We start from the raw sequence: 25,409 nt of genomic DNA, 5'->3' as shown, positions 1-25,409 counted from the left end.
CCCAAACTTTTTTCTTAAAAAAAATAATGGGAAGCATGCGCAAATGCACATGTCATCAAATATTTGAAAGGAAAAAACAAAAAAGTCACATTCAACTTTCGATTCTTGGTTCTACAATATCTTGTAAGGTCATGTAAGGTCAGAAATTATCTTGTAAGATAATATCTTGTAAGGTTAGAAATTAGAATTAAGGTCAGAAATTATCTTGTATGATAATATCTTCTAAGGTAAGGTCAGAAATTATCTTGTAAGATAATATATTGTAAGGTCAGAAATTAGTATTATCTTGTAAGCACTACAAGAATTTTGGTCATCAGTGATAACTACTTTTCGTCACAAATAATCAAAAAGTCGTCACTGATGACCATTATTGACAACATTTCAGTTGTCGCAAGGTCGTCACTGAATCTCCGTCGGTAAAAGTATACAGTGACGACTTTAAAGTCGTCAGTAAATAGAACATTTTTTATGACAATCTATGTCGTCAGTAAAAGATGAAATTATACAGTGACGACTTAGGGTCGTCACTGATTGAAACTTTTTATGACAACATATGTCATCAGTAAAAGCTATAAATCTAGTGACAACACCTTCTCTTGTCAGTGATGCAAGTGATGCATGAAGGGACGATGGTGAGGGCATAGGGGAATTAGTGACGACTTTGTTGTCAATAAACCCCTGATCAACTGTGACAACATTCCCTTATCAATAGACAGTTTTGATTGAGTGACAATAACAATTGTCAATAAAGACATCCTGCCTAGAAAAATACTACTCATTTACAACACCTTACACATGACTTTCCTACTACAATAATATCTAAAAAATGAAAATATCAGCAATGTTTAATAAATAACAAATGTAGGCACCGTTACAATAGAATATGCCAAAATAATATATTAAATATTCAAATGTCATAAATAAGTGCAACATCATAGTACAAATAGTTTCATAAGTTTGAGTAGAACAAATACTACTCATATACGTCAAGGCTGCACTAAAAAACATATTCCTCCCAAAACATTTCCTACGCTTCTGAAACATTTTCTAAACTTAAGACAGCACTATAACCACAGTTTTTGAGCCGACATGTAAGCCGTACTGCTAATCTTCTTCGAAACCTCCAAAATGAGCAATATATCTGCAATAAAGTAGTAAAGTTATTAGTAAAGTTATCAGGTGACAAAAGCAAAACAGTCTCTAATTGCTAAATAAACAACAAAAGTAACAAGCATTCACTAATCTGATACCACCGTAATGAATGCAGCAATTGCAGCAGAAATAGAGTGATAAGGGGGAGAGAAACTAGACTTGAGGAAGAAGAAAGAGAGATATTATTCAAAATGATTTTTCCATGTTGCCCAATCCAGATTTCTGCATTCTTATACAGCTCAAGAATAACAAAATAACTACTTGATTGTTGACTCAGCACAACAGTCTAACTAACAAGGAAGATTCCCTTTAACTACTTGAAGGAAATACATTTCGCATGTACTAAACTGGTATTCTTCAAGTGAAATACTATACTAGAAATACATTAATTCTTCAAGTTGAAACTGACAATCCACTGCAGAGAGACCAAACAGTACTATACTGGTATTAAAGGCTAGACGGACACAAATTAATGGAAGGGGAGAAGATGGAGAAGGGGAGAGTATGTGTAACAGGTGAGCAAGGAGGACTAGGTAGGTAGGTGGCAGTTCTTCTCATGGCTGGTAAGACATAACACATTTGTTTACCCCAATGAAGAAAAAGCAATATTTAGAACTGAAGTCTGTAGAGCTGAATCGGATTCCACCCTGCATGCCATCCGGAGGATTGTAAATGGATTGATGGTCTGTGGAAAAAAAAATTAGTGCACAGGAGTGTGTGTAGGAGGAAAGAGTTGGTGGATTGGATTGATGATCCGAATTTGATTGCTGAAGACATCGGTGGGGTAGAAAAATCTTGTTTCTGCAAATTTTGCCTGGATGTCAAGAAATGATATGTTTTGCTGCAATGGATGGAAACAGGGAAAAACTGGGAACTGTGATAATTGCAGGCCTTTTCTACTACACAAGATGCCTTGGTTGACTACCAAAGAACGAGGAGTGTTAACGGTTGTAAAGAGGAGGTTTGTCACAAATGAAGACCAATTTTGGCATCAGCAATGTTTCTTTAATCTGTCAAAATACTGTCAAAGATGAATAAATCTTCTGTTTTGTTCGTCCATCACTACTATACTACCACTCTGCTATACAAGAGGAATATTCCTTTTAGAATAGTCACGTAATCAAATCAGTAATCTTACAATACAAGTCAGCGATTGATAAAATGTTCACGTAATCAAATGCAGTATTCTCCCAACCCAACACAAGTCGGAGATTGATTAAATTGTTCACTTAACACTTGGGACTGTATATCTTGTTCCGTCAAAAGTTTTTAGCTAACTCATTGGCCATGAAAAGTTTTTAGCTAACTCATTGGCCAAATGACAATAATAATCTTTTCTATTCTTTAGCCCTTCTGTGCTCCTCAAATTAATATCATGAAACAGAAACACTATTGAAGCTTTTTTTTTTTGTGTAATGTTATTGTTTCATGATAACAAAACTATGATAAAGCCACAAATGTACTCCCAGGATCAAAACACCATCTGATTAGAACCTTGTGTTGACAGAAGTAATTCTTAAATGTCCCTCCTCAGTCTTGATTTTTTGCAACATGGTGAAAGACCTGCGAAATCTGCCTTAGGCCACTTTGCAAGTCAGATCTTCATAGCTTATAGTAATTTTATACCAGCTATCCTAATTGCACAGCAAGAGAATCAAGTATTTGGAGCAACTATGAATTTCAGCAACCCACGATGACTAACGAATCATGCGGCAGCTTCTTCTCTACCATTTCAGCATGCATGGGACAGAATTTATAAGCCCCAATGGAGCATGTAGATACACCAACTAATGCCCCAAGACTCAAACCGAGTCACTCAGGACCAAACAAACAAAATCATAATACAAAACCAGAGTTCCAGTAGCTGCTTTTCCCCACAAAAAAAAAATCCATGGCCGAAACAATTTACTCTAAAAAAAAATCAGAAACAAACATTGATTTAAGTACCAAAACTGATGAATTAGGCTTCTGGAGCAGATCATAAATGACAGAAGTGACACAAGACAACCTTATTGACATTCGAAACAATACGTCAGCCAACCAAAAGAGAAAACAAAAGAACTGCTGCAACCAACCTAACTCACTGACTTGTCCGATTTCTTTCAAACGTACAAATGCAACAAAACCATCTTTCAACAAAGAATTTTCGGCTAGACATTACATCGAACAGATTGGGGGTATTAAAAGTTTCATCAGATTTTTGTTCAAATTGAAGTCAATCAGCCCCAAAATTTATCAGAAATCAAGACATTCAACTCAATCAACATATGCAGCATGTGTATTCAAAAATGAAGCCAATTAACAGGAGAATCACACTGGATGAAGCCACGGCAGACCCATTTCACACTCTTGAGAAGAACTGAAATTTAAATAGAAAACTTACAGAGCTCTTGACGATGAAGATCCACGGGCGATGATGGTGGGTTCCGTGAGCGTGCGGCGAGCTTCAATTCCTCCGCCAAGTCCCTCTTCTTTCTCTTAGCCTCTAGCTCCCTGATTGTATCAGCGTAGTTCCACCCAACTTCAGACGATAGCCGACCCAGCAAACAGTACTTGTGACCAGCCTGGAGCCTCAAAACCTTGAGAGCATCAGGGATAACCATCCTCTTGGTTTTATCATAAGGCGGAGGTACTCCCTCGTACACCTTCAACCTCGCCAGGGCAGCTGCTCCTCTCTTGATTTTATGCGGAATCATCCCTCGGATGGTGCGTCAGAGGATTCTAGAAGGGGCGCAGAAATGGATAGGGCTATGGGAAGGTTTGGTGTTCATGCACTTGCGGAGGAATCGGAGGCACTTCATTTTCTAGCGAACGAGACCGTCGGAGAGGCAGATCTCCTCTCATCGGACCACCACCACTTTTAACCGACCTCCTCTCTTTTTTTTACTTTTATCCGCACCCTTTAATAAGGAGAAATTGAGCTGCATCAGTGCCACAGTGGCTGGCGGGCCCTAGGCTGGTGGCGTGCCAGGCGGTGAGGAGCTCAGAAACGATGGCAATGGGGCCGGGCGTGCGGTGGTGGAAGTGGTGGGACGGTGTAATTGGTCATCGTGGCGATGACCGACCGCGAAAGCTCAGGCGGTGACATGGAAATTGACGGCAAGAATTCTGGGCTTATTTAGGAATTCATGATCAAGGACCGTTTTGAAAAAATTTGGATGGATCGAGTTGAGGAAGATTGGGAATTTTTATTTTGGGATTTTGGGTTTGGAATTTTCATTCTCTCCTTGTCGGTCTTCTCTCTCTGCTCTTAGCCGACTTCCCTTGCCTTTATTTTTCTCTTCAATTTCGATTTTTCTCTTCTACCCCAGAGCTCCCCCCTTAATCTTGTGTGCCGCCCCTGCTTTTTTTGTTGTTTGCCCTGAAAACTAACCCTAAAATGAAAAGCCAAGATTTCATTCTCAAAAAAGGTCCATGTGTCTTATTCTTGTCCCTTTGATTTTTCTTTCTTTTTACTTTTTTTTCTTTTTCAAAACCCTAGAATCAAAACAAACAAAATAAAATTAAATGATTAAAGTTTAATTAAATGATAAAAATGACTTAAAAATAAAAGACTAAAAGTAAATGAAATGAATCAAAAAATAAAAGTACCAGTAAACAAAAATACCTTAAAAATTTGGTGTCTACAATGCCCATAAAAAGTTGGTACTTTGAATAGATAATGCTCATTTGCCCATAAACTACACTCCCTGAAGGCTATTTTGTTAATTACTTTGTAGTACTTTGTTATTCCTTTGCTAATACTACTTGGCATATAGTACAAAGGATAAATCTGGCATAAATTTCTTATTCCATTGATAAAAAGACCTGCCTGCCTTATAACTATTGTAATGAAAGATATATCTTTAGAGTTTATAACAAATTATTACTTAAGTTTGAGAAAATTATAAAATATTTATGCATAGTTTATCAAGATACTATTCACAATTTCCTAATAAAAAAATAGGGGCTAAATTGTAAAAGCTACGGTGCCATAATAGAAATAATAAAATTGGTGTATTACATATGGGTGTTAAATTGCAAAAGTTAGAGTGCCATAGTAGAATTAATGAAATTAGTGAATTACATATGAGGCTAAATTACAAAAGTTAGGGAGTAATAATAGAATAAAAGAAATCGGTGTACTACATATGGGGCTAAATTGTAAAAGTTAAGGTATCATAATGGAATTTTTTACAACATTTGGGGCTAAATCGCAAAAGTTAGGGTGGCACAGTAGAATTAATGAAAGTGACTTAGAAATAAGTACTTTAAACAGTGACGATTAATTCTTGTCACTAAATCTGAATCGGTAGAGTGACAGTGACGATATTAGAAGTTGTCACTATATAGATCATTTTAGTGACAACTTTTTCAAGGTCGTCACTGAAGATTTAGTTGCTTTGAGCAATTATGACAACTTTTCTTGTCGTCACTAAACAACCACGTTTTCTGACGACTTTTGTCGTCACTAAAAATGTTGTCACTAATGACAATATTTCTTGCGGTGTAGTTTGTGACGAAAATAATGGGTCGTCACTAAACATTTAGTTGCTTTGATGCAATTGTGACAACTTTAGGTGTCGCGACTAAAGAAGTTCCTTTTGTGACGACTTATTGTTATCACTAAAAATTGTTGTCACTAATAAATTTTTTTTTAGTGATCAGTGACGACAACTAAAAGTCGTCTGTAAATAGTCCAAGCAATAGTGACGATGTTCTTAATGTCGTCACTATTGTGTGTTCTAAACACTCCCTCACTCTTGCTAAATCTTGGCGGGAATTTACTAGTGACGACTTTTCTAAGTCGTCACAAATGAGTTGGCTCCCATTAGAGGTTTGTGACGAGTTAGAAAGTCGTCAATAAAGGATCCACTTTTGTGACAACTTTTTTTCGTCACAGAGAAAAGTTGTCACTGATGACCAATTTTCTTGTAGTGAAGGTCATAAATTAGCTGGACATGACATGGTTGCCCAATGGAAAATAAAAAAGAAATCAACTGAAGTTACCAAATGCTATGAACCTTTGGATCAACGATCATGATAATATCAAATCAATTTACTCCTTTTAACAATTTCTCATAATTGTTTGTGAATTTTTTTTTTAAAAAAATGTTGGCATTGAAAAGGGACAATATATCACTGGAAAAGTTATTAAAATTAAATGTGCCCATATTTCTTTAAATGACTGAAAAATGAGATACATACAGAAGTGGTAGATAACAATTGGAAGAGACTCATGCTACGAGTGTAGTGAATCATTAGTTTTAGTGTCAAAGATGGGAAAATTACGCTTTATTCCCCTATGGTTTAGTATTTTTTTTTTTACATAACTCCCCTATGATTTTAAAGCTATATATAGCCCTCTCATAGTTTGGATTAAAGTGTCAAAATGATGAAATTTAAAATCCATAATGAAATCAACTGAAATATCAAAAATATCCCTATGTAAAGTTGAAAATTATTTATTAACCACAGGGGGTTATGTATATATACTGAAAATTATAAGGGGGTTATATGGTAAAACACTAAACCATAAAGGGGTTATATGCTAAAATATAAAAATCATACGAGGTTAGAGTGTCATGCATATTATGTTTATATATTTTGGTCACTCCAATTATTTTAGTTTTTAAACAAAAGTAATTTCGACATTTTTATAGGTTCTGTTACGGATGATCATTTCCATCACTTTGACACTTTAATCCAAATTATAAGGGATTATATATAGTTTTTAAAACTATAGGGGGTTATGTAAAAATTAGCTATATCACGGGAGGGTAAAGTTTAATTTGCCCGTCAAAGATCAATATTTTCTACTAATAGTTGATCTCAGAGCTTATGTATATGTTTGCTATGGCCAAGTTGATTCATATGCTCATTTGATGATTAACTTCTACTTAGTCCACGCTATAACTTCAAGCTGGCTGCTTTTTCAACTACTATTTTGGCATCTCTTTCCTATTTTTAACACCTTAGTGGTTAATATGTCGGATGATTCATAGAGTTTATGAAACCGGCCACAACCAGTAAAATCCAAACTCTAGAACCGATTTACTATTTTTCTTTTTTCTTTTACAATTAAATGTTTGAACTGAGGTTGAACAGTAAACTAAAAACTTATCATTTGCTTCACGAGGAATTTTATGTCTGTTCGAAACAACTATTAGGCATGATCCAAGAATAATAGAAAAGTTTCAAGTGCATATATGAGGATCTCACTTACTAATTTACATGTTAAGTGAAATCCACTTGGCATGTTATATAAAATCAGGTGGAACCCTAGTATGTTCTCATGGAACCTTTTCATTGGTTTGGAAACAATTATTAGGCATGATCGACATAAAATTTTCCTCCATTTCACTTAGCAATTCAAATTTTTTTAAAAAAAAATTGATTAAATCAAGTTGCTCTTCCCCCATGAGCACGATCTTCTGTCTTTCAATTCCTCTTCAATCGATACATGAATATACCATCGGAAATAGTGACTGAACCCTTCCATCCTTCCCTGGCACTCCCTTGCGCTAGCCATGTTTTGATCCATAGACCATGTCAGTATAATCACAAAAAATGTGGATGTATGACAAGCTTCTCAATGTTCAAATGCCCTATATTCACAATTTATTATTGGAATGGTACTCCCAATTCTATGAAGATAATACTATTATTCATAAATTTTAATAAATGTTAGTTTTTGAAAAAAGAAAAACAGAAAAGAGTAGATTCTCAAAACTATCTAACTCCCATAGTTGACTCAAGTCTCGCCATATTCGTTCTATTCATCCCCTAATACCAAACAAACATACCTTTGTTTTTTCTTTTTCAAATTTCAGCTACCAGAAATAATTTTATAAAGCAAGGGGCAAATATTAACTCAAGGAAAAGTCATGCACGAACCAATGGCTCTCTGTGTACTAGCTTATTCCTCTAATCTATATCTATATGTATTGCAGAAGGGGTTTTTAGCAGAGACCCTCTTAATGGCTTCCAAACTTCTCATTCTTTTTTCTAGATTTTTGTATTTATTTTAATACATAAAAGTAGTGGGTTATAACCAACCTGATCTCCAATCAAATTTAAAATTTAAAACATTCCTACTATCTACATCATAAACCGTTTATAGTTTGTTATTTATACTTTAAATCCTTTTTACTCCTTAATTAAAGACAAATGCTCATTCGTATGCTATTTTAATACAATGTTACATTTTTATAATTAAGAAATATTTATCACCAAACTAACCCTATAACCACCCCTACAAATGAGCTTTGCAAATTACAATCATGTTTCAAAAAAATCACAAATGTGCAATTAAATGTAAAGTTGAGGGGTAAAGTGCAACTAGATGTAAAGATACAATGTATTGTATATAACATTTTATTTGTCAAATAGGTACAATGTTAATATACAAATCAAATATTCCAGTGGTAACATGCATCTTAATCTACAGAACAGACATGCACGATTCGTATTTGGTTGTGATGCTTCTTATCTCAGAGAATTACAAAGGAAGGTAGAATTTCTTGATATATGTTTATTTTTATAATGCTATTTATAAACTATTTAAAAAAATACACTAATTTTGAATTTCGCACGTACTTAATTCTCAGGACAATGGTGATAAGTTGTTCAACCAACGAATCAATTCATGCAAAGATCATGCATTTTTATTTGTAGTACGCACTCCACAAAATTCAATAGAATTAATTAAATTACCAATTTTGGCTTTCGTACTAAAAGTTGATTGGTGTGAAGAGTATTCACACCTTCATGCAAGATTATCAAATCGAATGCATAATATTTGTAAGTATTTCATTTTAACAACATTTAATTACATTCATTTTTATTCATATATCATTCATTTTCTAATATAAATTTCTATTATTTTTTCAGGATCTATCTTTTGAAAATAGGGAGTTTTTGAATGATATATACATTCTATCATATTTCAAACTATTGTTAGACAGATATTACATTTTAATTAAGTTGGTACAATTTTTTAACCTTTTTTAATTCACCCTTTTATTTTCATTTTTTTAATAATGTCAGCACTGTGTGTAGCACGGGTATTCACACTAGTAATTAAGTAGGATGTTAACGCTTATACGACAAATTGTAAATGTTAACAATAGTTGTTTGACATATTATAGAACTCAAATAATTGACAAATGTACACATCTTTAGCCTTACACATCTTGTACCGCGGGAGTTCACGTACATTGAACATATAATTCGAAAATGTGTTTATCAGGAAAAATTTTATGGAAATAAAATTATTTGTTATAAAAACTCAAAAGATTGGGTCTCATGGGACTCCGTCGCAGTACCCAAGTATTCTCAATTCTTATTGGGTATTTGCTGGTTCTAGTCTCATATATGTTAAATATTCCCAACTACTCAAAATCTACAGGTTCAATGTTCACAATGCAAACAATAAGAACCTAAAAACAACCCTTCATATTGTGTAACAAAACGGTGCCTATTGGAGTTCTCGTAATAGCAACAAATGAGAGAAGGAAAGTTTAAACCATTCTTTCCCAAATTGGAGTTTTCAAAAGGCAAATATTAATGCTTAGAAGAGGCTCCCCTGTTCCCTCTCCCAGCGTCCCACATCGTTTGTTGAGTGTGTACATGAGTACCATTTAAGTTCCATGGGTGCAACCAAGAGTCAGCAATTGCCTTTTGATTGTATCTTGTGGGGTTAATTTAAGTGCTGTTTGTGAACTTCTTGTCAAAAGAAAAAAAAAAGACCTGTTGGTGAGGTTAAAACGAGAGTGCTCTTTAGTGCTTAGGAAAGGCTCCCCTATTCCCTCTCCCTGCATCCCACATCGTTTGTTGAGTGTGTGTGTGAGTACCACTGGTTGTATCTTGTGGGGTTAATTTAAGTGTTGTTTGTGAACTTCTTGTAAAAAAAAAAAGGCAAATATCAAAAAAAAAGTCTCATGCACTCTTTCTCTTCTTTTTACTGTGTAAAAAGGCAATATTGCCCATTTATTAGTTGTGTCTATTCGTCAACTGCTGCAATTGCCCTAAGGCTTCACTGTTGCTATTAAAGGGTTCCTTTGCCTTTTTCTTCATTATCAAAACCATTCTTTCCCTACCATTGTACATTTTCTAGCAATGGCAAAAGATTAAAATTGCGAGGGCCTACTAGATCACGTGAAACTGGAAGAAATCAATGATATTTGAAAACCACACGCCTGGAAGAATTCTTGAATTTTATCAATTGCTTCTATCTTCCATAGGTAATATTTTTAAACATTGATCTTTTTCATTATTTTTTTTGTTTTATTAGAAGCATATATGTTACGAGTTTGAACATAACAATTCAATATTTTGATTAGAGATCTTTTTTTTGGATAATTTAAGTTATAAAAGATAATATATTTGTAGAAAAGAGGTCAATTTGCAGTAGTATGCCAATATACTGGCTTTTTTTGGATTGCCATTCTCGGGACAAAAATCTCATGTTTTTCGGAAATATTTCCTTGACTCATTTTCAATGATCTTTTTACTTCATGTACATCACATCTAAAAAAGTGTTACAAGATATACCCTTCCAGAAAATGCAATCCAAACAATATACTTCCATGATCAATCATAGTAGTATTATGATTAGGAACCTATTTTTACGGTTAGAATAAAAAAACTAAAAAAGAAAAATAGAACCTAGACAACAAAATCGATTATGTGACTTGACTTTCATGATTACTTGAAATAATTCTAATTAAGGTGAAGATAACTTGTAGTATGTTGGGTAATTTTTTTCAAAGGTCAAAAGGCTGTTTGGGTACAAAAGAATATGAGTACTAAACTATAGGTTTAAATTTAATTTCATTTAAATCAAAAGAAGGGAAGGATTTAAGCCTGTCAATTGGGCCATTTGAAGCGAGGTTTAACAAACTCAGGTTCCGCTTTTATAGTTAGTATAACTTTTGGATTTCGAATTATGAGTTTTGGATTGATAAATGTGAAACTTATACTTGACTTACAAAATATTCAAATTGCGAGTTTAATTCGAACTTAACTTAAGCTCACTTAGAATTCCTTAATTTTCTTAATATAATTACTATAATTATTAAGTTTTAAACTAATTTAATATCCACATGACCACAACATTAAAACTATACAAGAACCGGTAAGAGTTCATTAAAAAATATATAAACCAAGAATTTTTCAACAATAATATATCCAATTAATTCAATGTACATGTAAAATAGTAATAAAATATGATCAACGGTCAATAAATTTTCAAAGATCCTCAATTTGCTCATACTAAGATTTGTCCTTCTAAATCTTTTGACATAATTTTGTATATTTAATATTCCTTATATATATTGACAAATAACTCATAAGTATTATTATTATATATTTAGATATATAATTATATATATATCAAAATATGAATATATTATATATAATTATATATATAGGCATATTAAAGGGTCGAACCTATATTGGGTTTGATCCTAATAAGGCCCAAACTCTGCTCACATTTAATTTGGGATTATACACAATTTCAACCAACTCAATGAAAAGCCTGGCTCATTAGATTTTTTTTAAGAATCGAGTTCAAGCTGACCAGATCCCATTGATAGTCCTAAAAGGATTGCCTCCTCTACAAAAAAAAAAAAAAAATCAGTTTTTGCCGCGCATCCAATATGTGATAAAAAGTACTTTAAACCGTGGAAAATAGTATTTGCCACAAATTTGCAACGGTTTTGGAGGCGTCTTGTATACAGCTGTCGCAAATGCTTTGCAATAGTTCTGGATCCGTGATAAATACTTTTTACCACAGAAAAATCACAGTTTTACATTCATCATAAAAGAACTGTGATATATATCATTGACTATTTACCACAGTTTTTAACATGGTTCGAAACTGTTACCAATACTTTTTTGCAACAAATTGCAGCCACGGTTTGGAAAGCATTGAGAAAGGTCTTTGTCATGGACTAATTTCACAGTTTTGGTTCTATGGAGAAAGTTTCTAATTAATCATCCTAATTTCCAATGTTGTCTAAAGAAGGGCAAATTATATTTTATCCCCGTATTTTTTTAAATAACCCCCCTATGGTTTCAAAAGCTATACATAACCCCCTCATGGTTTGGATTAAAGTGTCAAAGTAACAGAAATAGTCATTTGTAATGGAACGTCTAAAAATTTCTAAATTACCCTTATAAATATATGACACACTAACCCTATATGATTTTTATATTTTACCATATAACTCCCTTATAGTTTAATACTTTATCATATAACTCCCTTATGATTTTCAAAATATACAAATATCCCTCCTTGGTTAATAAATAATTTTTAACATTATATAAGGGTATTTTTGATATTTTAGGTGATTCCGTTACGAATGATCATTTGTGTCACTTTGACACTTTGATCCAAACCATTAGGGGGTTATGCATAGCTTTTGAAACCATAGAAGGGTTATGTAAAAAAACATTAAACCACAGGGGGGTAAAGTGAAATTTGCCCTTAAAAGAAATATCAAAAGATAAATGTTTAAGATCTATTGTCATAATTTACACAAGTAAAATAGCTAAAGTTTTTATTAAAAATCTCACAAATAAGTGCGTACAAGTTACCAAAAACATAGCATATATTGCACGATATTATGCCAATCCAAAGTGATTACCATTTGAAAGCTAATACAATGGTCTAACCCTTTAGAAGAACATCTCTAGTACACTAACATTTTGGGACCACCCAATAAAGATTTCATGACTACAAAAAACTTCCAAAAACATCTTAGAACGAATGAGCTGGATGAAGTTTTTTACATTCCCCATCATTACTAATCGTACCCTACAAAACAATGTTAAAACTGTAATTAGTATCACATTATCACCAAAGAAGTTAAAAAAGCACAAAGTCAATATTAAAGTACGTTTAGAATCCAATTCATGAGCCCAAGAAAAAAAAATACTAAGATCTGCTTTGTAGCCACTGTCACAACGCATAATTAAACATTGTTGAAATAATCTACTAGCACAGGCTGCTCAAACTAGTTTGCATAAGCAAGTAAACTTGGTTCAACCAACAACTCGGTTGAAGAAAGATATGCAGCACATATCAAAGTTACCACAATGATTAATCAACCGTGGCAAATAGTAGCATAATTACCACTATTTATTGCTGTGACCAACAAAAGTGTGGTAAGAAGTTTTTTGACATCACGGTTGCTAAAACCATGTCAAAAAGTCACTTTTACACACGAATTGAGAACTATGACAAAAGAAAGTGTGGTAATTGTTCACTTTTTTGGTAGTGCTCAGATTTTTGGGCTAATTCATTTCCCACTCAAAAAGAGTAAGAAAGGGAATTTAGGGATCAGATTATTAGAGTGGGGGCTTGCTTGGTTGGATAGGTTAATTTGGTAATTTTGATTATGACATGTATTTTTTTAGATATTAGGAATATGTGAATTTGCCAAAACTTATGTCTTTAAGAATTTTAAATCTTTCTATTACTACTTCTCAAAATTTTCCAAAGGGAGAAACACAAATTTGATTCTCAATGTTTGACCTATACATCAAACTGGTCTCTAATGTATAGCCAAAACAAATCCGGTCTCTAAATTTTCTGATTTTAACTTTACATTTTTAGTCCCTAATGTTTGAAGTTTCAATCAATATGGTCTCTTAAGTTTCTAGTTATAGTTAAGGGTTTTAAAATGAAAGAAATGTTGTGCATTGAATTAAAGATATAACAAATGTCATCCTAAATTCCTATAAAATTTCATAAAAACACTTTATATCAACATAATAACATCATTGAACTTAAAGAGTTTTATTTTTTTTTGAATAAGTTACAATCAAATGACAATATATACATAATATATAAAATAAAAAAGGAAAATTCTAGTATTAATATAAAATTTATTATCATTCATGCTAGTTCTTGCATGACTTGTGCATATAGGCCTTAAATTATTATAGTTAGGAATTGCAATTATAAAAACTAGCAAACATAAATACTAATATGAAGTGCTTTTACTCATTATGGGTTAATCATCAGTTAATTAGTAATAATATAAAACAATGATCACATATATAATACCAAATTTGAGACCAATTATACCAAAGGGAAGAAGTATATGAGACATTAGTGGCATGAATAAATGAAGTAAAAAATAAAAAGTTTAATAAGAATTGCTAGTACCCATTTAAGACAATTGTGTTGTAATTCGCGTCTTATTATCCTAATACCCTCAATATCACTATTGAAAACTTAAGTGACCAAAATGATTAAAATTTTAAATATTAGGGTCCAAAAGTACAAAGTCAAAATTATTAAATAACAATAATTAAATTTTGACCGTTAGTCATTGTTGATTTTTCATCATTATTGAATGCACCTACTACCGAAAACTTTGAGAACCAAATTTATTTTGATTGGAACATTAGAAACTAATTTAGCACATATGCTAAAAATTGGAGACTGCAACTGCAATTCTCCCTTTTTCCAAAAGAAAAGTCTACACTTTTTTTTTGTCTTATTTTTGTGCACACGTCTGAATTTTTTTTTTAACCTTTGATATCACACGATGGTCCAAACTGACTGACATTAGTTAATAGATTTAGTTGTTAAAATGACTTTGTGAATTGTGAGGGGGGGTAATATGTAGAAAAATTCTGTTTGGTAGAATTTGGGTAAAAGGAAAGTGCGTTTGATAAAATTAAAGTTGAAAACTAAAGTGTGAAGTTTGAATTCTATAAAATTAAGTTGTTGAATTGTTAAGTATTAGGCTCTATTTGATAACTCAATTTAACATTTAAAATTAATGGATTCAGATATTAACATGTTTGGCACATTTGGTAACCAAAAATTGTACAACTAAATTAATTAAATGACGCTGAATTTTTTAGGCAAAATTTACTTCAAAAAATAAAGTTATACTGAATTTTCTAGGCTCCAATGTATCACATTTAGTATTTAATAATTAAATAATTTAATGAAGCCAAACTTTAGATTTATATTTTCATTTTGGAAGCAAATTTTGCCTAGGAAATTCAATGCCACTTAATTAATTTGGACCTTGTTTACTAACCCAATTTAACACTTAAATTTAATGGATTCAAATCTTAATATGTTCACATATGTTTGATAACGAAAATTGAATATTTGAATTAATTAAGTGGTATTGAATTTTTTAGCTAATTTTATCAAATGCACTCTTAAACCGTGGGAAATTGAGTTATCAAAGAGGGCGTAAATCATTTAGTATAAATCACGTTTTATATTAGTAAAGTTAGCGGAAGAACTAGGGCATATAACCTCATTTGCCATACAAATTACGGGCCTGTTTGGAAGCCAGGTTTTTGGACAAGTTTTTTACCTACTAGTTTTTTAACAACTTTTGTTACAGGAACCCAAAAAAACTTCTCAAAGTTTTTTACCTACACACTTAAAATATCCAAAGTACAAAAAAAAAAAAAATTCCCTTTCCCTTTTCTTTTCCTTCCTCCCCCGTCCCAACCTACCACCACCTCCGTTGCCAGCCACCACCTCCGCTGCCAGTTTCGGCGCTGATCACCTCTTCCGGTGCCGGTCTTCTTTTTTTTTCCCCTTTTTCCCTTTCCCCCTCTTCCTCCCCTGCCATCCTTCCCTCTGTCTTTTTTTTTCCTCTCTTCGTCTCCCCCACTCCTCCCTCACCACCCTTCCCCTTCCCCTCTAGCCGATCTGGTCGCGAGACCCAAATCGCACGGGGGAGGGTGAGGGTGGCGGGGGAAGTGGAGGAGGGGGGAGAAGGAAAATTGCCCAAAAACAAAATTTTCATTTCGCTGCTTCATCTGCAGGAAAGAGCAAGGAGAGGAGACGGGAGGAGAGGGAGAGGGAAAATGTGAAAAAAAGAAAGGGGCAGCGGGAAGGGGAACAAGGGAGGGGGAAGGGACAGAGAGGGTGGCGAGGGAGAGGGGGAAGGGGCAGAGGGGGTGGTGGGGGAAGGGCGTGGCGGGGCAAAGGGGGAAGGGGCAGCGAGGGTGGTGGGGAGAGGGGAGGAAAGGGGTGGTGGGCCAGAAGGGGAGGGGTGGTGGCCCAAGGGGGGTGGCGGGCAGAGGGGGAGGAACGGGAAAGGAGTGGCAGGGGAGAAGGGAGGAAAGGGGTGGCGGGGGAGGGAGAGGGAGGGGGGAGAGGAGAAAAGAAAAAAAAAAGAAGAGAGGTGGTGCTGGCGGAGGTACTGGAGGTGGGAGGCAGAGGTAACGGGGAATGGGGAGGGGGAAGGAAGAAGAAGAGAGGAAAGAAAAGAAAAAGGAAAGAAAGAAAAAGAAAAAGAAAGAGAAAGAGAAAAAGAAAGAAAAAAAGAAAAGGAAAAAAAAAATTTCACTTTACAAAAACTTCTACAAAATTTTTCACATTACAAAAACTTCTATAAAAAGGTTTTTCACCTTACAAAAACTTCTACAAAATTTTTTCAAAAACTTCTACATTGCACTACAGTAAAGTTTTAGACAAACTCCCAAAAAACTCAGGTTCTACAATGCATTAACTCAATAATACTGGGAATGAAACACCGATAGACTCAGAAAAGAATGGCGGAAAAACTTGTGAAAGAAAAAACAGAAGAAAAAGCAAAAGAATTGGCAACAGAAGCAATGAAAGTGGAACTGAAAACCAAGGAGGAGCTGAAGCCCTGGGAGCAGCACTCTACTGTGATCACCATTCCTCACTTTGACTACAACGCCCCTCTTCTCTCCTCAGTCATTCCCACTCCGGATTCCTCATCACCTGCCCCATCAGTAAGGCCTCTCATCCCATCTCTTCTGTCCAGAAAGCTATGTTATATTTTTTTGGCTATTTTTGTACTTTATTGGCATTTATTTATGTAATTTGCATCTGGGTTTCTGAAAATTTTCAATTTGATTGTTTGGGATAGTCTGGGCAGTGTGGTGATTGATAAAAATGCTTCCTTTGTTATGTAGAGAGGGAGAAGAGTGCAACAAAAGAAGCCATGTCAATTCTTGAAAAGGTAATGAATTCTGCTAGTTTTGTCTCTTGTCCGTTCTCTGGAATAATGTCAAAATCAGGAAATTTTAGACATAAAGAAAATTCATGCTGACTTGAGAATCAAGACAGTTAAATTGGTTTAGTGAACTTGGTTTTATGGGATTCTTAAATTCTGGGAAAGGTTGGGAACTTGGGGTATTTGGAAGTGAATAAGACTGTAGCGAACTTGAATTACTGGTATAATGTGTTCACTGCTATAATTGTTTTGGTTTAAGATGAAAGTAGCAATGTTACGGGATTGGTTGCTAAAGAAAGAGATGTTCGAAAGATTAAGCATAAGTAAACGGCGAATGGGACGGCGACTAATTGATAAAACTGAGGAAGTTTGGAGAAGATAGGCACAAGCATGTTGTGTTGTTCAAATGCATTAGGTATTGAGAGGGGGGTGGTGCAAGCAAACTAAAGTTGTTTACCATTTTAAACGTGATAAATTTTTGGAAATGAAGTGTAATGCTAATGGTCTTCATTTGTGAGAATAATGGCAAAATTATGCATTTAACACTATTTCCATCTGTTGAACTTAGTCTAGGAAAAACGTTTATGATTTTTGGGTTCTAAACTTGATTAAGATTTCGGTTTGCTGACAAACAGAAGGATAAGATGTCAATTATCCTGCCAATAGGTTATTAACATATGAGTCTAGTAGCTGGTTTCAAATTTTTTTGCATATGATCTTCCACTTCATCCATTTATTTGTAGCCGGTGCATTTTTAGGTCACAGATTTCTATGGTTTAGTCCTTGTTTACCAGTCTTATTCAACTTGTTTTGCTTACACTCTGTCATTTGTCACTTGGTTCAATCGAGTGACTGCTTAAGTCTGCTGTGCCTTCTTGAGTAAATGACATGATTCGACATCCAAAATGCATCACTGGTTAAATTCTTTATCACTCACAGCTCTCCAGTATATATATATGAGTTACCAATTTCTTTGAATTTGAAGAGGCTTATGGATACATAGTAACCTTAGCTTAAGCTTGAGCACTTAACTCATACAGGTTAGGCACAAATTCATCTTACTAATACAGAACCTTTGGGTTGTTTTCTTTGAAAATAAATCAGAAACAATAGATAGAAGATATGCAATATTTTCTGGCATAAGAAAATTTTTTTAAATATAAAAGTGTTAGCCCCGATGCAACCAAATACAACCAAAATACTCAACCAGACAAGTAGTCAAGTAAATACAATGACAAAGAATATAAGCAATTTTAAAGCACAAAAATAGAGTAACAATAAAGTAAAAGAAATTCAAACCAATCAAACTCCCAAGCTTCTTCCAAACTTGGAGTTGAATCCACCAAATAGCTTCTTTAATTGATGGTAGTGCTAACCAACTTGTACAAGTGAAGGCTCACTCCTTCCTCATCCCAAACATACTTTGGTTGAGCAAAGGAATTTTACTACTCTCCAAGTAAACCCTCAACTAGCTACAATTGAAAGCTTACCCACTCAATTAAGAACTACTTTATACAAGTGAGGCAACCTTTATCAAGGTTTTACCACTCCAAGTGATAGGTTCACCTTCACCAAGGTTTTACTCCTCCTAGAGAGTAACATTCACTTGAGCAACCTCACAACCTAACTTTCCCAACCCCTTATACAACCAACAAAGAATATTTCTACTCAAAGATCTCACTTGCAAGCTTGTATTTAGTGTTGGCAAAAGTCTATGTCTTCTTGTGTTTTGGGGTATTTATAGAAGGTGAGAAATGGCTCCAAAAGGCTCTCCAACGGTTAAATATTAAATGCTGTCGAAACTAGCCGTTGGCCTGTCGGACGTCCGAACCATGCGTCCGAACCACCTATCGGACGTCCGAACCATTTGTTCTGCGTCCGAACCCTGCGTCCGATAGAAGTCAGAATGTTCAACTTTCATTCTTTTTGTGTCGGACGGCCGAAGCAATGAATGAGCGTCCGATCCAAGCGTCCGAAGAGTATTGTCGTTTGTCGGACGTCCGATCCTCTATCGAGCGTCTAATCCTCTACGTCCGAACCTTCATATTTCTTAACTTCTCTTTGATTCAAATCTTTTCGATTCTCTTTTGGATCAATGACCTGTTCTAACAAATTTCTCACATAAAAACATTAGTCCAAATCTACATTTTGGTTTGTTAATCATCAAAACCAAGGACTGATCAATCAAGGTCAACAATCTCCCCCTTTTTGATGATGACAAACAAAATGAAGATTTCTTTGATCAAATAAGTTCAAATAAAACTCCCCCTTAGAAAATGCCAACATACAAAGAAATTTCAATAAATCCTACTCCCCTTTTTGGCATCAATCAAAAAGCAAACTCCTCCTTTATTTTTCAAATCAAGACCATATTGAATGTCAAAACTTTCAAATGTACTTTCAACCATTTAGCACTTTTTGGATCAAATCTTCATGATGTACCTAAGTATGAGAAATTTCATTTGGTATTTTTTCTTTATAGGGTCCTTGGGAGTTAGTACAACATGATCTAGCAATCCACATGGATTTCATACCTTTTTTCATATTTTTCTTTACATAGCAATCATTTTGCATATGTCCAAATTGGCAACAAAAGTGACACATGATAGAAGTATTTTGCACATAAGTGGATTTAATGCAACTAATTTTCTTACTTCTTATCATAGCAAACTTATTTGTGCCTTGAAAAGATTTGCTTTCTTTTGTTTGAGAAAACTTTTGTTTTTCATTTTGGAGAAACTCGTTCAAGTCATTAATTCTTTTCTTTAACAAATTTTGTTCCTCCAACATTTTTTCATAAAACTTTGTTTTCTCTTCCAACTTCCTTTTCAAATTATTTTTGCAATCAAAAACACCTTTTTGATTTTTCAAATCATCATTTTCCATTCTCAAACATTTGTTTTCTTGAAAAAGTTTGGAGTTTTCTTCCAACAAATCATTTATTTTTGTTTTCAAATCTTTATTTTTAGCATAAGATTCTCTCAAACTTTTATGCATTTTAATCATAAGAATTTGCACATCATCATCTTCATTATCTTCATCACTAGAAGAGTGATAAGAATTTACCTCATCTTCTCCAAAGGCCATTAGTGCCATTTGGGCCAACTCTTCTTTTTCTCTTTTTGAATTGCATTCATCCCATGTAATTTTGCAATCTCCTCTTGAACTTCTCTTGTTGAAGATCTTCTTGAAACTTTTGATGTGAGGAGTTATATCATTGTCCACTTCCATGTTTTCATTACCCATGAAGGATGGGTTATCCCCCACTTGAGATGCTTTAAAAGCTATGCCTCTCTTATACATTCTTGCATTTTCTTCCTCTTGCACTTTGAATTTCAGCTTTAATTCATAAGAGGTTAGGGAATTCACAAGAGATTCAATGGACATAGAATTTAAATCCTTTGCCTCTTCTATAGCATTTATTTTGTTTTCCCATTCTTTTGGTAAGGCATTCAAAATCTTTCTATTTTTCTCACCCAAAGAATATTCTTTTCCAAGCAATTTAAGATCTTGAATAATGTCACAAAATCTACTACACATCTTATCAACATTTTCAAGAGGATGCATTTTGAAAAATTCATATTGAGAAACAAGCAAAGATTTCTTTTGTTCTTTAATATCTTGGTTACCTTCATAAAATTCACACAATTTATCCCAAATATCTTTAGCTGATTTACAACCTTTAATTCTACTAGATTCATTTACATCTAATGCATTGCACAATATATACATGGCCTTGGCATTCAAAGAAAGGTATCTCTTATCTTTTTCATTCGATTCTTATCTAGTCTTTAATCTATTCAAATTAGTGGTAGAGTCAACTATTCTAGCTTCATAAGGACCATCTTCTACCACATACCATAATTCAATATAAACGGATTGTAAGAAAATCATCATTCTTTGTTTCCACATGCTAAAATGAGAACCATTAAACATAGGTGGTCTATCAATAGATTGCCCTTCTAAAAAAGAAACATTTATGGTTGCCATGATCTTTACTCTAAGCGGTTAAGCTTAATCTCTAGGAGACCAAGCTCTGATACCAATTGTTAGCCCCGATGCAACCAAATACAACCAAAATACTCAACCAGACAAGTAGTCAAGTAAATACAATGACAAAGAATATAAGCAATTTTAAAGCACAAAAATAGAGTAACAATAAAGTAAAAGAAATTCAAACCAATCAAACTCCCAAACTTCTTCCAAACTTGGAGTTGAATCCACCAAATAGCTTCTTCAATCGATGGTAGTGCTAACCAACTTGTACAAGTGAAGGCTCACTCCTTCCTCACCCCAAACATACTTTGGTTGAGCAAAGGAATTTTACTACTCTCCAAGTAAACCCTCAACTAGCTACAATTGAAAGTTTACCCACTCAATTAAGAACTATTTTATACAAGTGAGGCAACCTTTATCAAGGTTTTACCACTCCAAGTGATAGGTTCACCTTCACCAAGGTTTTACTCCTCCTAGAGAGTAACCTTCACTTGAGCAACCTCACAACCTAACTTTCCCAACCCGTTATACAACCAACAAAGAATATTTCTACTCAAAGATCTCACTTGCAAGCTTGTATTTAGTGTTGGCAAAAGTCTATGTCTTCTTGTGTTTTGGGGTATTTATAGAAGGTGAGAAATGGCTCCAAAAGGCTCTCCAACGGTTAAATATTAAATGCTGTCGAAACTAGCCGTTGGCCTGTCGGACGTCCGAACCATGCGTCCGAACCACCTATCGGACGTCCGAACCATTTGTTCTGCGTCCGAACCCTGCGTCCGATAGAAGTCAGAATGTTCAACTTTCATTCTTTTTGTGTCGGACGGCCGAAGCAATGAATGAGCGTCCGATCCAAGCGTCCGAAGAGTATCGTCGTTTGTCGGACGTCCGATCCTCTATCGAGCGTCCGATCCTCTACGTCCGAACCTTCATATTTCTTAACTTCTCTTTGATTCAAATCTTTTCGATTCTCTTTTGGATCAATGACCTGTTCTAACAAATTTCTCACATAAAAACATTAGTCCAAATCTACATTTTGGTTTGTTAATCATCAAAACCAAGGACTGATCAACCAAGGTCAACAAAAAGTAATTTAATAAGTGTATCATTATATTTCTCTAAAGAATGACATGGTCTTAAGTGATCATATTTCTGGAAGGAGAAGACCGTTAGTCCAATTTTGTTAGGCATTTGAGACATCAGATATTATATGCATGAAATATATAGCTAATCGCCAATCATCTATTTTGAGTTCTCAAGAAATAGATATATAAGCTTCAGTTTTTCTTTTAACATTAAAAAGGCATTCTTCATTGCAACAGCTTTGGATAATTGTCTTTTATTCATACCTAAAGGGACTTGTATATGCATGAGATGTTGCACTCTTCTAGGGCCCAAATAATAAGTGGACAATTTAGAGTTAGGTTAAAATCTTGTGGCAGACAACTTGTTTGGAATTGTTTTTGGATATATTTACACCAGAAGCCAAGCGTTGCTGAGGCTTATCACCATGTGACAGAAATGAATGAGTTTCAGTTATATTTGAAGTCCTCTCCAATGCCTGTATCATTTTTATTTCTTGGACCTCTCTTGTTGCAAAAGGAAGACAAATGATGAACCAACTTGGAGAATGGGGAGGTGTGCATCTGGTGCTTGCAAGATTCTATTCTTTTGACTTCACGGAGTTTTTATAAAAGCTGTGTGCTGAAATAGGGCTTCAAACTGATGTTGGTATATTGATACATTATGCATTCCATTCTTTTTTTATGAATGCCATCAATATTCACGATTGATGCAACCAATGAAGAGTTTAAGGGAAGAGTAAATTTTAATATTCTTGAGAACTTGGCTGAAGATCCAATTTACCCACTTTGAAGAATGGGTAATCTTTTTGGGATCTCGTGTATTTATTAAAAATTTAAATTCTATGTATTTCAGTAGACTTAAAATTTATGGTGCTTTAGTAGCTTATGGGTATTTTACGTGTTATGGGTATTGGGTAAACTGATAGTGGACACTTCGGCCGTTGTTTGAGACCGTAGGCTTATTCATTGACTTTGATGGAAGGGTTTTTAATTGAAATGTTGGGATTCATCACCTCAATTTCCTGTCATAAGATATTCTGGTCCCCCAGGCTCAGCTGAAGCCCGGTACATATTGCATGTACTATTGTACACACACCCACAGACCCAGGTTTGTTAGGCCATCCGTGAAGGAGTTATTTAAGTTATTCATTGGTGAATTTTTTGTGCATCTTTGTCTTGGAAGTGATGTCCTAAACCTTTGTGTCATATGTGGCTTTCTTCCTGACTTTTTACTCTCATCTTCCATTGCATGTGGTTGTTTCTTTTCCTGTCCTTGAATATACACCAATGAGGAAGTAAGAGTTCAACCTATCTTCCCCACTGTCAAATAACATTCAGTGTTAAAAGCTTGTGTTCAAATTTTGTATGAATGAGTTTGCTGCTTTTAAGACTATTAGTTAAAAGAGTTCAGGACATTTTTTACTGATCTGCAGCCTGTGTAAGTCAGAAGCTATTTTAATGTGCTTCTAATGGATTTCAAAAGCTGGGGAAGTGCTTTGTTATCTGGACATGGGTCATAAGCTTGAAGCATGCTCTATGTTGTTGGAATAGTGAGTTGCTGAATTTGTGCACTAAATAGGGCTCTAGGATACAATTGCTGCAGAAAATTAGAACAGAAGTAAGGAAGAAGAAATTTAGAAACCGTTGCATCCATGGGGATACTATTTTGTACCAATTCTCCTTTTCAAACTGCCAACATAGAGATCTGATACATCAGTCCTACAATGGACAACCTTGCATATTCTCCAAATCTTATGTTATTTTCATATGCATCAATAACTTTCTGTATTCGTCTACTTCCATTAGTTGCAAGTATAGAAGACTTTTATATCCTGATTGTTGATTGACACCTGAAGAATTCCATGAGAACAGAAATATCTGCGACCAATTGAACTATTGACTTCTAAAGATGAGAATCCCTCTGAATCCTCCTATGGAGATAAGAGAATTATGCGTCAAATATAGATAATCTTTTCTTGCTGGTGGTGATCTATTGTCTTTCCTTACCTTTTCTTTTCATTAATTTTTTACAAAATTTGATTGACTTTTAGCACTTTTGATCTTAGAAGAATGCTTCTTTCTACAACTTTTTTGCTAACCCGGTTCTATCTTGATAGCTGTATTAGTTTATGAAATCTTGGTTAAAAAAGTGACAATTAGCACAAGGATAATCAAAAATTGATTGTACAATAGATGGTCTAAGGGCAGAATACTCGAGCTTGGGAGCAATTCTGACATAATTGTTTGATATGATTGTTAGCAGAGAAATTGCAGTTTAATGAAATGTAATTCTTGAAGACAATAGCCTATGGCTTTTATATACTTATGCTACTGAACTTGTGCAGAATCAGCATGCATGATATTTCTTCACCATCTTTTTTTTTTTGTTTATAGATGATCTGATTGATTCATCCAATTTCATATTTCTGAACTATCTCAATGGGAAACCTACTTGCAGATAATGCAAATTAACATGCGTGATGACCTGCAAATCTACAAAGAAAATGAAGAGGGTGGGGATTTGTCTGTAAGAACAGGTAATGCGACTTGTATGCATCAAAAAATAAGAACAAGTTTATTAAAACAACAAGAGCCAGAATCTAATGGAAAATTCTGAACTTTTTTTGTCAGTGGCTGTTTGGCTTCTTTACCTTTTGGTTCTGAGCCAGAGATTCCACAACTAGCGCAAATTTTGCACCATGGCATGTCCTGCTTGAAATGGTTATATTTTTCATGGCAATATTGAGTGTTGTGACCGGCTTGATTGAGAAATTCATCTTCACGGGCTTAGGAAGAGGGCAAGAAGCATTGATGGTCAACTTCACTATCCTGCTCATCCTCCTTTTTGGAGTATCTGTTGGTTTCACTGTTCTTCTTCCAAGAAGTTATTAAAGAAGTAGTCATTGGAAAATCTTGTAATGTTTGGTTATATTTATATATAGTTTGGCCCAATAATGCAGCTAGACTAAACATTTTGTTAGAGTAATGATTCCCATGTTTGTTACAAGTGTTCTCAGTATTTGAATAGTTTATTTGGTCAAATAGTTCTTTTAAAACCTGCATTTTATGCATGAGATTTGTGACATTGGCATATGAACTTTTTTGGGACTATTGGAGCAGAAAAATGACCATCATTTGTGTGTAGTAAAAAGTAAGGGTGTGCAAACTCGAAAAATTTTGATTTCGAAACCGATTTCAAATTGAATTCGGAATTTCGAATTCA

General features: G+C 34.3%; 2 protein-coding genes across 4 annotated transcripts; one reads left to right on the top strand and one right to left on the bottom strand.

Annotated features, from left to right (window-relative positions):
• Positions 1-899: 899 nt before the first annotated feature.
• LOC113753631 (60S ribosomal protein L13a-2-like) lies at positions 900-4,463 on the bottom strand. The gene is made up of 2 exons (XM_027297832.1): positions 3,536-4,463; positions 900-1,141 (listed from the first exon to the last, which is right to left on the bottom strand). The coding sequence occupies exons 1-2, from the start codon at positions 3,846-3,848 to the stop codon at positions 1,065-1,067; spliced, it is 390 nt and encodes a 129-aa protein (XP_027153633.1). The 5' UTR covers positions 3,849-4,463; the 3' UTR covers positions 900-1,064.
• A 12,262-nt stretch (positions 4,464-16,725) lies between these two features.
• LOC113754335 lies at positions 16,726-25,014 on the top strand. Of its 3 annotated transcripts, none has more exons than XR_003465171.1 (3): positions 16,726-16,884; positions 17,068-17,114; positions 22,621-22,877. XR_003465171.1 is itself a non-coding variant. In XM_027298721.1 (3 exons), exons 1-3 carry the CDS (start codon positions 16,741-16,743, stop codon positions 24,930-24,932), a joined length of 306 nt encoding a protein of 101 aa, XP_027154522.1. In that variant the 5' UTR covers positions 16,726-16,740; the 3' UTR covers positions 24,933-25,014. The 3 variants fall into 3 exon arrangements, 2 of the variants coding, with proteins under 2 accessions (XP_027154522.1, XP_027154523.1); XM_027298721.1 differs by lacking the exon at positions 22,621-22,877 and adding an exon at positions 24,818-25,014; XM_027298722.1 differs by having other exon boundaries at positions 22,704-22,877.
• Positions 25,015-25,409: the final 395 nt, after the last annotated feature.

The sequence above is a fragment of the Coffea eugenioides genome, chromosome 11 (genome assembly GCF_003713205.1).
Source record: "Coffea eugenioides isolate CCC68of chromosome 11, Ceug_1.0, whole genome shotgun sequence".
NCBI lineage: Eukaryota > Viridiplantae > Streptophyta > Magnoliopsida > Gentianales > Rubiaceae > Coffea > Coffea eugenioides.
The sequence above is the reverse complement of the archived record's forward strand: the minus strand, read 5'-3'. Positions and strand labels throughout refer to the sequence as shown.

Bases quoted from the DNA above. Each gene is read 5' to 3' on its own strand.
- LOC113753631 (XM_027297832.1), bottom strand. From the start codon at position 3,848: ATGATTCCGCATAAAATCAAGAGAGGAGCAGCTGCCCTGGCGAGGTTG. The intron at 1,142-3,535 runs GTAAGTTTTCTA...ACTTTATTGCAG, and splicing joins TCTTCATCGTCAAGAGCTCT to ATATATTGCTCATTTTGGAG.
- LOC113754335 (XM_027298721.1), top strand. From the start codon at position 16,741: ATGAAAGTGGAACTGAAAACCAAGGAGGAGCTGAAGCCCTGGGAGCAG. The intron at 16,885-17,067 runs GTAAGGCCTCTC...TTTGTTATGTAG, and splicing joins CCTCATCACCTGCCCCATCA to AGAGGGAGAAGAGTGCAACA. The intron at 17,115-24,817 runs GTAATGAATTCT...TTTTTTTGTCAG, and splicing joins CCATGTCAATTCTTGAAAAG to TGGCTGTTTGGCTTCTTTAC.